At 42.1% G+C, this 15,431-nt stretch overlaps 1 protein-coding gene across 2 annotated transcripts in view; it reads right to left on the minus strand.

Annotated features, from left to right (window-relative positions):
- The window catches only part of MAP4K2 (mitogen-activated protein kinase kinase kinase kinase 2), a 305,818-nt gene that overhangs the window by 126,264 nt on the left and 164,123 nt on the right, over positions 1–15,431 (minus strand). For both annotated transcript variants that reach the window (XM_069208012.1, XM_069208011.1), the window contains 5 exons: positions 14,562–14,640; positions 13,819–13,886; positions 13,346–13,392; positions 9,376–9,414; positions 7,239–7,278 (listed from right to left, as the gene is read on the minus strand). In XM_069208012.1, coding sequence (XP_069064113.1) covers positions 7,239–7,278; positions 9,376–9,414; positions 13,346–13,392; positions 13,819–13,886; positions 14,562–14,640 — 273 coding nt within the window. The remainder of the gene's footprint in view (positions 1–7,238; positions 7,279–9,375; positions 9,415–13,345; positions 13,393–13,818; positions 13,887–14,561; positions 14,641–15,431) is intronic.

The raw sequence follows: 15,431 nt of genomic DNA on the forward strand, positions 1-15,431 counted from the left end.
ACCGCCAACAACGGAAGTACAGGAGTAGGAATGGTGGGTGAAGTCCCACTCGTGGGCTTGTTGTTGCATCCTGCTGAGCAGGTCTGCAAAATCACTGTCCAATCCTGGAAGGTACTCCACGAGGAGGCGCATTCGATGATGATTTGTCCAATGGCAAACACTGCTACAGTGCTGACAACCGCAGAGAGTGTGTGCCACCCTGCTTCTGCAGATGGTAAATAAAGGTCATGTTATTCATCTTTTCAAGGACCACTTTGTGCTGAGTGTCCTGAAGGAAGGCCTTGAAAGGTAGGTGGATGGCCTGAAGGTCACAGAAACCACATGCCCTGTACTGTTAGGTCTTGGAGATGCACTCCCAATCCTGAAAGTGAAGTGTCCTTGGTGAAGGTAACTATTGGCAGGGGCTCCATGAAGGGCCAGCCCATCAACAGGGTGTTGCTGTTCTGCCACCTCTGAGAGCGATGAGTTCTGGCCTGTATCAACACTAGATCTTCCCAGTGACCCTCCATCTGTAACTAGTGGGCTGAGAAGATACACGTGCAGTCTGGCATGAGGGACTCTGGCTATGCAGGAGGCTATCATCCCTACAAGACGTATCACTGTTCTGACTGTGAGCTGATGATGTGGCTGAAAAGAGGAAGTAGTTGCTGGAATGTGTGTACCCTGGGTTGGCTTGGGTAGCCTTTGCCAGTGACTGAGTTGAGTTTAGAATGGTCCCTAAGAAGGGTTGAATCTCAAAGAAATGTAAATTGGATTTGGTAGCATTTATTGTGAATCCCATCCTGTAAAGGAAAGAAATGGTGGCTTGGGTGTGCGCCAAGCACTGCTGTTTTCCTGCACTCATAATCAGCCAATGGTCGAGACAGGGGAACTCTGAATACCCCCCCTTCGGAGATGGGCGGCTATCACAGCTAGATATTTGGTGAATGCCATGGGGGCTGTGGTGATACCCAATAGCAACACTTTGAACTGATAATGGTGTCCACTTACTACAAAGCAGAGGTACCAGCAATGAGCACACTGAATGGATATGTAGAAGTGGACGTCCTTCAGGTCAAGAGAGGTAAGGAAGTCGCCTTGCTGCTCGAGCAGCAGGATGATGTCCTGCAGAGTAGTCATGTAAAAGTGTTCTGATAGGATGTACTTGTTGAGGGGCCTGAAGTCTAGTATCAGTCTTGGGGACCCATTTGTTTTAGGATTAGAAAGTAGAGTACACCCTCTTGCTGTAATGCTACATAGGTACTGGCTCCATGGCCTTCTTCACAATCTGCTCCTCTACCTCCTTTTGTAGAAGCCGCTGGCGTTCCAGACAGAGGGTGTGTTGCAGGTTGAGACGTTTGGTATGCCTGAGATTAACTTGATGATAGAAAGAACCCACTGACTGAAGGTGTTCTTCTCCCAGGAGGGACCCCTGAAATCTCTCTCCGACAGGTGTTGATTGCTTTGAGGGAGGTGTGGGGGCGGGAGGCAAGTCACTGCTTGGATGTAGAGGCTTCCTTGGAGGGAGTGTCACTGCCTTTGGATTTGTTACTCAGGAAGGCACCTTGTATGTAACCTCTGCCCCCCTGCTGGCGTAGGCCTGCTGTTAGCACCTATTAGTACTGGGTATGGTTGTGGAGGTGGTTTTGGTTGTGCCTCTACCCTGCTGCCGCCTTCTTAAACTCACAGTGGAAAGCTGCTTGCTCTCCATAGCCGGGGGTGTGACCTGTGGTCTGAGTTGCTACTGCTACTCGGTTGTTGGCAGTGGCAACTACTAGGAAATAGGGGGGCGACAGAGAGTTCAGGGGGCATGCCCTCTTATATACAAGGAGTCAGCATGAGAATGTGTGTACTTCTTCTCTATCCTGAGTGTGATAACCCAGGACTTTACCAGCTCCTTGAAAGTGTCCAGGGCAGCCTTAAGCATGCCGTTGAGCGTGGGGAAGAACTACAGCCAAAGCTCCATCCTGAGAGTGTCTCTATAAGGAAGTCATCATTTTCCGGTTTGGTATAGATGTCCACTATGTGGTAGGCATCTCGCACTGGATGAGCCCCAGGGTATGCAGTGGTGTTATCTTTGGGAAGCTTTCATTGGGACATGCTAAGGTCGGGGTCCCCTGGGTGTTCTAGGTCATAGTCTTCCCAGAAGTCAACAGTGGGATGTGGGTGGAGGAGGGACGTTGAAGTCCTCTATGGGGGAGTAGGGACTAGGCCTGCTTGTCTCCGAAAAGGACTGCAGTGACCCTTTAGGTGAGCTGGGAGGAGGAGTGATGGTGGAGTGTTTGATGTTTTTGGACTTGTAGCCTTGTCAATGAGCACCATTTTAGGTGCAGAAGCGGAGGGCCCTGAAGAAGGATCCAGCTCAGGAGTGTCCTCAAAGGTAAGCCTGCTTTTCTTGGCACCTCTTTCCAGGGACAGTAGAAATCTTTCCTGTGCTGGAATGGATTACAAAGGTCTTTGGTCTCTTGTTCGACCTCTCGAGGTCTTCTAAGCCAGCAGTTGAGGCTGGTCCTGGGACCAGTGGTGTTTGAGTGCATGAGCCGGTGCTGAGGGAAGTAAAGAAGCACCTTAATCCTCTTACTCCATCTGTTCAGGCTCCAAGGAGTCAGAGCCAACGACCTCCGGGCTGAGCTGGTGGGTGGGGATGCCTAAGGAACTTGCATCCTCTTCATCTTCGCTGCTGAGAGGGATCAGCATCGCCAAAAATGACAATCGGCTGCTGAAGGGTCTTTTTTCACCTGAAGGCGAAGGAGGAGGAGCACCAAGTGTTTTTGTGCTCTGGAGAAATGCAGATTACAAACCTTGTGAGGGTCCGCCCAGGTGTATTATGTGTAGTACTGTGGACATGACATGAAGAGCCTCTACTCCATCACCTTCTACTTCTCTTCATTCTCGAGAATCAGTGTGGAAGGGAAGGAGCCCCAAGGGGCCCTCGAGGATCCAGGACACAGTCTTTAGAGACGGTCTCTACAGCATGTCGAGTAGGAAGAAGAAAGAACGACCAACAAAGGTTTTCTCAGTGAAGGGATTAGAGACTGGGTCCCTGAAACAGCGTCTGTGAAATGTGTCAAGTCTGGGAAATGCGTTGAAACATGTTTGAACCCAATGACAGAGAAAAACAATCTAACAATGGAGGCAGTGTCCATGTGCATTGCCATCTAAGGCAGGAGTCACTATGCCTTGTGACTCAAAAGACTTTTTGAAAGTCAAGTAGTAAGCTTCTAAGGCACAACAGTAGATGGCAGGAGTATGAAGAACACATGTATCCACAACACCACGTGCTACCAATATCAGGTCTTATTAAGAAAATGTTTATTAGTCCACAGACAAAAAGATCCTAAGAGATCCCCAAAATTCAGAGGAGTAAAAGTAGTTGTATATCACTCGTGTTTTCTATGAGATGATTTCACAACAATTTGGTGCACTTACGGAATCTAGCTCCTCTCTAAGCATTTCTTTCTCTAGCACTGGGTCCAGTTCAGTTCACAGTTGGTGCATGCCTTCAGCTTACACTATGGAGCACTGGAATATGTCCAACAATGTAGGATGTCCCCTTTTACTGCCTTCTGTCACCTTCATTGATTCTCCTCCAGCATCTTCTCCTTCACACTTGGAAAAGATGAGTGCTTGGAGGCCATCTTGACAGCCAGTCACACAGGAGAACTGAATGTATCTTATGGAGCTATGGAGTAGGTATGGTCCGGGAGCTTGTCAATGCCTCCGTGCAAAGATAAATACTTATCTATGGTTATGATTTATAAAATCTTAAGTTCATTCACACTTGCGATTAAGTTATTTTTTATGGTCCAAAGGATATACTAAGCACTGGAGAATCTCTCCCACTTCCAGGACTAAGAAATGGTATGCTCTAAATGTGATTTGCCAGATGTATTGACCATTGTATGTGTTTACCTGCCTTGGCGAATTGTGGCAAAATGTAAGTACACTTATTTCTATTGTCCATGGCAAAGACATCAAGTTAAGAAACCTTCTTGTGATTGTTGACATGCCAAAGGCTTGTTTGGTATTATTCTTGAAGAAAGAAAAACTTTTATTTTGTCTCATTGTGGTGGCACATCATGAAATCTGTAAAAATAATAGTTTTCTATGTTCTCTTCAATGCCAGTTTAAGGTTCCGGGCTCCTTTCAGAAGGATATTTGGAACAGATGAGTACCAAAAGAAAGTCCCATGGTTTTAACCCCATTTTAGAAGATGAGGTTATTAGGTCTCTGCAGTCATCACCCTTATCTCTTTTAACAAATGTATACATGATTCACAAGTCCTGTCCAATTAACTACTACATCCAAGTACAATTTCTGAAAGTAAAGTAATCTTAAAAATGAATCTCAACCTGAGAATTTGAAACAGCAGCAACGCACTGGCGAACATCAGAGAAAATCATGTTACCTTTCATGAAGGACATCTAGTAGCTCTAAGCCTCCTGGATCTCTGAGTCTGTAACAGGGACAACAACAGCATTTTGCTGAACAGGCTCAAGGAGTGAGCTGGGTGACTCTTGAATGGACTCATTTGCTTCTTCACAATGGGGGCATAGAGTATGTCTACACCACTGTGCTTGTTTCCTGGAAAGTGCAATGTGGAGTTATACAGATTCCTCCTTTTTCCAGTTCCTTTTTAATATCTACATGCTTACCTTGGCTGAACTACTAGGCCAAACTCAGCCAGAATTAGAGCTGTACATGGATGATGCTAAGATACACATCTATTTAGAAACAAGCATGGAGAGACTGGTTAGAATTGCAGGGTGCCTAAGAATGTCTATGTTTAGGTAAAGGAATGTTACCTTGAATCAATCAATGGTAGAAATTCTGCCTGTATTATGGGTGGACTGAAAGTCACTTCCTTCAAAGTAGCCTTCCAACATGGGCTCTCCTCACAACCCTGACCAATAGGTAAGAGACCCAGTAACCGCTTTTGATTTTTTATTTAACATGAAGTTACACGTAGGCACTAGCTTTCTTTTTAATGTTCAGCAACTTAATAAACTGAACCATACCAAAACCAGACAAAAAAACATAATATTTTGAAAGGGTTGGATTGGGGATAGTCAAAAAATAACTGGCTGTCTCACATCATTTTTACTGCAATCAAAAAAAGTATAGATTGCCAATTCTAAATTAAATATTTTTCCCATTTAAACATTAATTTCACGGTTTTCTCGTGCAGAGCCTTTTTATGCACAATAAATGGTTCGCCTTAAATAAACCTTTCTAATTTGAAGGAGAATCCATATGTAAAAAAAAAGGTATCCTTTATTTTTCCTCCAATGTATAACACAATTTTATACACTGCTTTAAGGTACTCTACAACCACTGATTTAGCATATTGCAGGTAAGTGAAGCTAAACATTTGATGCACACAATGTCATTTCCTGAACTTATCAAACTTAGGCCCAACTGTATATATAAGGCCTCTACCACAACTGATGCTGCCATATTAAATGCACACCTCTTTCAAACTGTTTAAAAGTATAGACGTATCTATAATTAGCTCCGGGGAGGGGCATAATCATTACTTGGATCACCTTACACTAATAAGCCTTTAACATTAGCTTCAGAGTAACCACCAAAATTCCTATTAAAACTAAGCATGCTCTTTACCGCCATTATCTATTTACCAATAATAGGTTACTCATGCTCTTCAAACCTCAATTTTTAATTTAAACAAAACCCAGATATTTCTTTGAGCATAAACTTTTCTAAATGGTATTCTCCAATTTGCAACTAAACATACTCAAGTGAAAGTCCTTAGCATGTGTAGCGTTAATTATCAAGTTATTAGAGAGGCATGATTCATTCTGCACATTGCTTTGGCTCTGCATCCCCACTGTGGTGAGATCCACAATAGTCAATCGTAAGCATACAAAAGATGTTTAGGTGTTTCAGACAAACCACTGGTACATTGCTCTAATTCTGTAAGGTCACTTTGTGGAGTAGTTTAAGTTTTTAACAGTGAACGTTTGCAGTAAGGAAATGTCTTTGGCTATAGATTTAACATTGATATCTAAGACTAGCAACCAATAATCAATTTTCTTAACTCATCCTCCAGTGCTCTGAAATTATTACAGCTGAATAATTGTTTCACCATGGATACTGACATAAGCTAAGTTAATGTAACTGTATCTGAAGACAAAATCTCATCTAGAGCCAAGCAGTGAGGTAGGCAGAAGAAAGGAGCCTTTTTTCATCATTTGTGCAAATGATGACAAAAAAGTAATGACAGTACAGATTACAGAATCCACATGAAAATTCCATAAGATCTGTAGGCAAATATTTTCAAGTTGTAGGCGAGTGAAGATGATGTACTTTATCTGTTGTGCAAGAAAGAAGAGGTCTGATAACACTATCAGTTTCCAGTATGAAGGTAATGAGGATCCAGAAATAAAGATATAAACCCCCTTTTTGTTACACTTCACAGCTCGGCTGGAGAATGTGAAGTAAAGTTATTATAAAAAATAACTAACATTTATTTAAGAATATAGTATTAAAAAAACGGATTGCTACACCACAGCAGGTTCTCTAAGCAGTGACATCTCGGAAGCCAGCTCAGTGCAATATGGCAAGAGTATTCTATGGAGTATTGTGTTGAATATTGCAACAATTCTAATCGTTAACCTAACTTAAATTGAGTGTTTCTGCTGTGGCCCGTTTCTCAAAGTTTAGCTGGAAAACGGGGATAAGTACTAAACCTAGAGTATCCTAATATGATTTCTTCAGGAGGTGCACAATTAATATCTGTATAAGACATTAGTACCTTCTAGAGAAAAGGAATCAGATTATGTCCACCTCGTTCACAATATGGCCTTTGATGTTAGCAGACTAGGATGTTAGGGATCTTTTCGATAATGCTTACGATCATGCTCATTTGAATTGTACTTTCCTTTCAAAGTCATTTTTGCAAGAAGGTATTGGATACAGATGCTCTATATTGCTAAATCATGTTTATTTTTTAAAAAGCAATCATATAATATGTTATGTCTCATAATCCGATAAAAAGGCAAAAGAAACCAGAACTGAAGGACTAAGAAAGATGTGGAAAACATAAACAAAAAAAATGAAAGCAAAAATCAGAAAGCAGTGGGAAAAAAAAAACCATAAATGGAGGATGAAAAGAAACATAAGAGGCCAAATATTTGCATGCAGTATACTCACTGCTGGTCTGCTTCTATTAAGGGGTTTTCCTCTCTCTTCAGAGAAGATATCACAAAAATATATCTCAACACGTGTAAGATACGTACCACACATGCTAAATCATCCGACTTCTTTATCGTCAGGCTCCTAGAGGGTGAGTATGAGAGAGAGAGATGAATAGTCATTATTAAAAGCGTGTACAATTGAGCAAAAGGTGTAACAAGATAGGAGCAGCAAGTACTGAATAGTAACACAAACCTTCATGGTGATTCTGGTACTTCTAGTCCATGCATTCATTCACATCTTGTAAGGAAACAACAAAGCTAACCCTTCAAAAGTTGTAACTACTATCCTTTGTGTACCTCAGCCCGGGGTGTACTTGATAAGACGTAGGTATCTATGTTTTTGATACTGCATTGTAAGATGAAGATCCTTCACTATTTTGTTAACAATGAGTTTGTTGCTTTCAGGTAAACGTTCAGCTCCTCATGCTTCCATATTATATAATAGTTGCTCAGCTAAGGAAGCATGAGTCTCTGTGGAAATACTTAAGAGATTACCTCCTGATTGAATGAAGTTGTCTTAGAAGCCTCAGAATGGAAGAAGGGGAAGTGTGGAGTACCCCCTTTTCTTTGTGTAGGACAATAAAAAGGCTGTTTTGAAAAAAAAAGCACCAATTCTTCTGGTAAAGTTATGTTGTATATTATCATAAGAGACCGAGGCTCATGTATCAATTGAGTACTGACTTCTTTTGTGAACCCTGCTAATCATTTAATAAAGATGCAACTTAAGTGGATGAGAAGAGGGTGCAGCCTTTTTCAGGTGTTTCGGTGCTCGGGGTCTGGACTAGAAAGCACAGATATTGATAGTAATGTTTCTTTGCAGAAGCATCGAGTTAAATATATAATGGCACATCTGTGCACCCAAAGGCTGTGTCTTCCGAACGGTTTATTGACCGCAGTGGCATGGGAGTGGTGGCTTTTACTGGTACCATGAAGCTTTGGCAGCTAACATACTGTACCTGGAACCAGTCCATATTACAAAAGTGTGATAATTTCTGTCATACGTGAAGTCAAATTTCTTCTTCAGTATTGATTCCTTTTTAGTCACTGACGAGTTATGGTTCTTCTATGACCTCATTTGAATTCTACCACCAAGAGGACGAAACTCATTAGATGGCAATATACAAGACAGGCCTTGGCGTGTGGGCCACACCCCATGCATTGCTCAAATCTATGAAAAAACAAACCAAGTGAGGCACACCCATCGTCAGGAAGGAATACCTAAGGAGATTCACCATCCTCCTTAAAGGCAGAAAAAAACTGGATGGCAAAAATACTTTCACATAGGTAGGAGGGGGAACATAGTTATCCAGACATCAAAACTTTTAAAGTGAAGTATATCTTTTGAAGACGCTTTTTTATGGTCAAGCACTTAATTCCCAAACAGTTGTGAAGAAGGGGGAGCAAGATGCACTACAGGACTGAACATATTGATGGCTTGTTTCATGATGTGTAGTGAGCTTATAGGTTGTGGGAAGATACGCTGGCTTGCTATTTACTGGTCTATCGAAAGGCACACTGCTAGGTGGTTGCATGATTGTCATACTGGGCACTGTGTAGTTTGGGTGGTTTTATGAGGCTTCATGTCCGTGTTAGAGAGTTATCTGCAAAGCTGGTTTATTAGTTGGCAAGTAGAAAACTTGCTGAGTAAATATGGATTAGCTAAGGTGTGATTGGTTGGAAAAGGTGATTTGGTGTTTTGAATGGTTTTGTTAGGTGTCATCATTACATGCTGTGTTGGAATTCGGCACACAGTTCTGGTGTTTTTTATAATTAACATGCATTGTGGTAAATTAATGCAAGCCAGCATGTATATTGTTAATCAAGTCGCTCTTTTGTTGCATAGCTATGCCGCTGCATGACATGCAGGGGGGCTGGGAGAATGTCACAGGCTGTTTTGGCGAGGTTAGGTAGAGCAGTAAAGGCCAGATCGATGGTTGGTAAAACGATTGCTATTTTACATAGGTTTTTGTTGATCTATTGAGGTTGATGCTGGCAATAAGACAACAGATTCAGGTAAATGGTGCGTGACAGATATCTGGAATTATTAGGGAAGGATCATGTTGATTGATGATTAAGCACTGTTTGTGAGGAGCAAGAAGATGGAATCAGATTAAATGGACAGATACATCGTTCGTAATGCTAAATGAAATGCATCCTTGTGGGCTGGTCTTAGCAATACCTTGCCTCCAGTGCTTCTTCAACACTCTGCAGGAGACTCCTGAAAACATCAAGAAAAAAAGTGTAAGTTGCAAATAGAAAAACACAGCCCTCCTTCTCCCCATTGATCAAAGTCTATATTATTGAATTTTCGTACATGCTTGTATGGACTTTACTGTCTCTGGGCAGAGTTTCTGCCTGGCACCTGCAATGCCAATATTCAAGACACAGACTGCTTGTGGGGCATGTGGAGAATGTATGGGGTGGCCTTTAAGAAAGGTTGAATCCTCCAGACTCATCACAGAACATTTGCATTACATCTCTGCAATGTTATTTGTAAACAAGCATTCGGTAGCCCAAACATCATGAAAAAGGTGGCTACCCCTTCCGTAGCTCTTGCACAATATGTCCAATTAGTCTAATCTAACATTCTGTATTGCACACCATGTAAATAAACTCGTTCAGTGGGAAACAGTTTTCAGCGTGATAGTTACTAATAGTGTTAGTAGCTTCTTATTGTGTGTGTTAAAGTTTCACGAAAATAGCCAAAATAACATGTCAAGCTTCTCAAGGATGATCTGTACTTTGATATTTAGTTTTTTTAAGTAAACACCTCACAAATGCTAACTCACAGTACAAAAGGTTTGGGGTTGCGATATACAAACTATAGAATGCAATTAAACTGTTATATCTGTCCAAAGCCGATCCCAGGAATTGTTAATGGTTCCGCTACTTGAAGACTTGTCGTGGGGCTATTGTGGCATGGTAGGTTATATGGAGATATGTTGGAGACTGACTGGTCTTAGGCCTCCGACCTAAAATGAGGGAATGTGGAAGTAATAATTAAGTTGAATGAAAGGTTTGGAGTCTAACTGATGGATGATGGCCCGTGGGATGATTAGAAAGGCAGTGTTTTCAGATTTTTTAAAATTTGAAGTGATTCTCTTTGAGTATTAAGAAGAGAGGGCAGAAGTTCCAAAGGGCTGAGGTTTGCACATGGAAGGTTCTGTAATACCTTGTTTAGTCATAACCTTCCTAATTGTAACAATGCACACAGTGTTGGGCATTGTTCTCCATCCCAATGGAGGACACAAAAACTTTGGCCTTCATTATGACCCTGGCGGTCAGCGGTACTATGGTGGAATGCACTGCCAACAGGCTGGTGGTACTTTCCACCATATTATGACATTGGCGGTTTGGCTGAAACCGAACCACCAATGTACCACACCGACCGCCACGGCAGTAACAGCAGCCGGGCTGGAGATATCAATCTCCATCCCAGCAGCCGTCACTGTACCACCTGCGGGATTATGACCCGCCTATCACCATGGTTTTCGTGGCTCCCTTACCGCCACGAAAACCATGGCGGTAGGCACTATCAGTGACAGGGAATACCTTCCCTGTCACTGATAGAGGTCTTCTCCACCCCACCCCCACCCCACCCTCAAGATTCCCCCCTCCCTCTCCAAAACCTCCCTACATTAACGCCCCCTTCACACATGCACACATGCATACACACACCCATTCCCACATTCATCCACCCATGTATACATCCATTCATACACACATCTGCAACAAATTCATTCATACACACAGACACGCATTCACAGAATACAACATACACGCACTCACACCTCCATATATGCACACACATTCAACACGCAAGACACACTTGCATACACGCACGCACAAACATTAATACACACCCTCGCATACACACACAACACCCCCCACCGTCCCACTTACCTGTGTTTAGGGGGTGCTCCGGCAAGAGACGGGACAGGGTGCTGCTGCCCGCAGCAGCATCCACCAGCAGAACACCACCAGGCCGTATTATGGGTCATAATACAGCTGGCGGCGGTCTACTGGCGTGGGGCTGCTGCTGGCAGAAAAGCCACCTAACTGTCATCCGCCGGCATGGCCACAGCTAAATTTCTGCCATCCTTTTGGCGGAAATCCGGCTGTGGTCATAATACAGCGGATGGCTGGTACCCGCAGCGACAGTCTTTTGGCGGCTGCCGCCGCTGCGATAGATATTTTTTACCACCAATGACATAATGAGGGCCTATTTGTGCAGGTGAACAGCTACCTTGTGTTGCTTTAACAGTGGACGATGGCATGTGGCGTCCTTGTGTGCTGGTCCCTATCTCCAAAAAAATCCTTGTTATCTGTGCTTTTGGTCACAATAAGGCAGTTTCAGTACTGCTGACCTCCCTTGCAAATAGCCACAGACTTCAACAGGGTGTCCCTTGTTTCTGTACTTGGAAGAAATACACACATGGAAGGGAACAGCTCTAACCTGGTGGGGGTGCTTAAGGGGATGCTTTTGTAGGGATGCCACTTATCCTTACCATTTGAAATTATCCTTATGTCATGGAATACATACGCATCTACAAGGGGACACACACATTCACTACAAACCTTTACTTCTGCTAGTTAATGATAGCAGAACGAAGCTGACTCCTTGACTCCTTAGAACATACCACACAAGGCTGCCCTGGGTATATTGTCACCATTATCTTGGAATTTACTGTAATTCATCGGCTAAGACTCCTGGGCAAAACCTCTATAGGTTACTCCGACTACACTGGGGCCTTATTATGGTCACTCAGCATGTATGCCTACACCTACTGTGCCCTTCACCTGGACTCTGATCCGCTGTGTTGCAAAGGGAAATGGGTTACTATGAGCTGTGGAGCGATGGGCAATAATGCCATTCGAGGGACCATCAAGAAGAGCCTCAGAATATGCCAAAAGCACACCGGTCCGACACTTGTGCTGCTTACTGGTTCCTGCCCAGCCATGGTGGAATCTTCAGATAAAGGGCTGAGAAGAGAAGCATCTGAAGGTAAAACAGCTCCAGCTGGCCTCATGGCTTCCTATCCTGTTGGAACCTTCTCACTTTTGCCACATGCTGAAGAATATTCTGGCCTATGAATAATTCATGTATTCTCATTTATCCATCTGGCTAATTATACATGTCTTGTGCACACAACCAGCTAGACTCTTAACTCCCCAGTCCATCAAACAACAATTCTGTTGCTATGGGAAGCATACGTTATATCACTTCTGCAAGACTATGAATCGATGTGTCCCCAAGAAAGCTAACTGCAGCATGCACAAAAGTTCCTCACCTTCTTAATAGTGTCCCCACCCTAGTGACCTAGTAAGAACATTCACCAGTACACTAATTCTGTAGTATGCACAGAAATATAGACCAAACTGACTTCTGTCTCACATATTCATAACTTCTATTTTATTTTTATAAACAGAGCAAACAAGGGACCAGCCTGGTTCATGCTATCCTGCTTCACCTCAAACAAGTCAATGAGCTGAATATTTGTCAACCCAGCGCAAATGGTAGCCTGGGCTTCTGAATCAACTTGTCACACTGGACACTAAAGGCAACAGATGGAAAATGTCTTAAGAGCAAATAAACCTGGTCCCCATTTGTTAACAAGGGAAGTTACCCTAAATCTTTCAAACAACAAAACTATGACAGAGTTCCTCGGTTAACAAATTAAATGTATGTATTAAAGAAAATGACAAAGTGAAGAACCCAAAATATTTATATTTTTCAAATGACGTTTCACCTCATGATCCAGTTTTCTCGCTGAAATAAATGTGATTTTGAAAATGTTCTTGCGTCTTACAGAGAAGAAATCAAATGAGGTATCTAAAACACTGCAGAATTAAGTAAGCATAACCATAGATGAGCCATATTGAAAGAATGGCCAGAAAAAATATTAGATTGAACGGGCTACAGACATTTGACGGGATTTGGCAAAAATTTTTAACAAATATGCTTTCCCAGATAAATAGACCTAAGAGAACGGACCATGCATCCCTGTGGACCAACAGTAGGCCCTAACCAGTAAACAGATCTCAAAAACATATATAAAAAGACCAAGGAGCAGCATCAAACACACAGGCCATATCATGGAAAACCACAGGCCAGAGTAGTTAAGGAAGTATATAAATTTCAAACTTACTGCTTTCCTTCGTCACTGTGATGTGCCCACACATCTTCAGACTGCCTCTGCAAAGAAAAACAAAGAAAAAGTGACATGTTACACTAAGGAAGACACCAACATCAAATATTCCAGCTGCACCACAAGAACAACAATGCACTGAATTCCCGCACACCGCTTATCTAGAGATCAGGAGCCAACCACCAACAGCAAGAGCTCTAATATTAAACCTACAGGTCCTTAGCCCAGCCACATATGGCCAACACTCTTACACCATCAACCTCGATCACAGTTTCTGCACCATTACATCATGGTTACAGCTCCAACAAAATCATTATTTGAAGCAGCACTATACTATCTTCTTAAAAGGGACTGACCTCACCAGTCAGCCCCAATCATTAAACATTTTCTCTGTGTGCCCCCTTTCTGCTTCACTGTGAATCTAATTCAAGGACTGTAGGCTTCAGAAGAATAAGACCTTACGTTCTAAGTACCTGTCTTATTGGGATGGAGTATGGTTCTGTTTCCTTCTTCATCGGTGCACCAAACTTCAACTGGTGAACTACAACAATGCAAAGTACAAGATGAAAATGTATCACCAAGTGCTAGAGATAGTGACCTCATTGTTCTCACATTAACTTCTTCAGGGAATAAGGCCTGAATAAGGAAATAGAGATACACACACACACACACTTCTACCTACCCTACATATAGTTACAAGGACATGACGTTTATTTTAATGAGGAATGTATTTACAATTTTAACGTGAAGTCCACCTGGATACTTGACATAACATTGTCCACACATTTATGGGGGTTGTTTGGCACAGACAGTGTTAGGTAACACAGTGAGGACCAGTCCAGCTGTTATAGTATGTGTGATACATACTCACATACATGCACATACAAACACACATGATTTCTAATTTCTACACTTACTAACACATATAATTGTACAATTGACTAACATGTGCATGTAAAACCACAGCCAATCATATATGGACATGTTAACACACATGTATGTTTGCTACTCAAGGAGCTCCTACATCCCATAAAGAACAACTCACACTTAAATAAGTACATAGCCCTTTAGTCTCACCAACATAATTCCCACTACACCAAGAGTGGCTTTGAAGCAATCATTATGTTACCTGCCCTTAACAATGCAGAAGGTCCAAAAGTCTCCAGGCATCCCAAATTTGAGAACATGTGAAAAATACATACTGCCAAGTACTCACACTGGATCTCAGAGGGTGTTCGTCCCACTTGCGTGTGCGTTCCATATGAGGGAATCCTATCTGGGAATATGTTGCAGGTCTGGAAGAAAGTGTATTTGTCAAACTGCCTTGAAAGACCAAAACGAAGAAGGCCAAAGGTAGGAGAAGGGTATACAAGTCTAGATTATAGAGCATTGGAAGGACAAAGGCACATAAAACTCTTTGTTACTGCACGCAACCATAGCTCACAACACACACATCGTTTCTAAATCTTGGAATGGTACCAAAGGAGAGGGCAGTCAAAAAACATTATCTTCTTCTATGAACTTGAGATACAGTAAAACCCCGGAATATAGTTTTCAATATTCTACTTGCAAAAAACTAAAGATGTAACTATCTGGAAAAAATATCTTTGAACTGTTGGGTTAGCATCTATTCACTGGTAGGAGATCAACTTTGTGCACTAAACTATCAAACACGTGCAACCTTTGCTACACTTTGAATTCATTGGGAAAACAAGACAAACCTGTTTTTTTCAAGCTTCTTGCCAGAGATACCAGTGAATACTCACAAGTGTACGAATGCGTCAATGGCCAGTCCAGTGTTTTCATCAGAAAACATTTTGATGTTGTTAAAAAAAATTCGTTACTCAAGCATAAGCTTGGTATTGGAACTTTGTATCTATCACAGAGCTTCGTATATTGCGGTCTCTCAATGAATATGTTGAACATGCCAGGATGAACACAACTACATTTTGGCAGATTTTGTTTTGTTTCTTGAACAATGACATAGTAAATTTTGTCTGTGTTGTCACATGATGTTAAATTATTTTAATTTAGCACAAGATGAAGGTCAGATATGTCATATTAAGCAAAATCATAGAATATTAAA

The sequence above is a fragment of the Pleurodeles waltl genome, chromosome 9 (assembly GCF_031143425.1).
Source record: "Pleurodeles waltl isolate 20211129_DDA chromosome 9, aPleWal1.hap1.20221129, whole genome shotgun sequence".
Lineage (NCBI taxonomy): Eukaryota > Metazoa > Chordata > Amphibia > Caudata > Salamandridae > Pleurodeles > Pleurodeles waltl.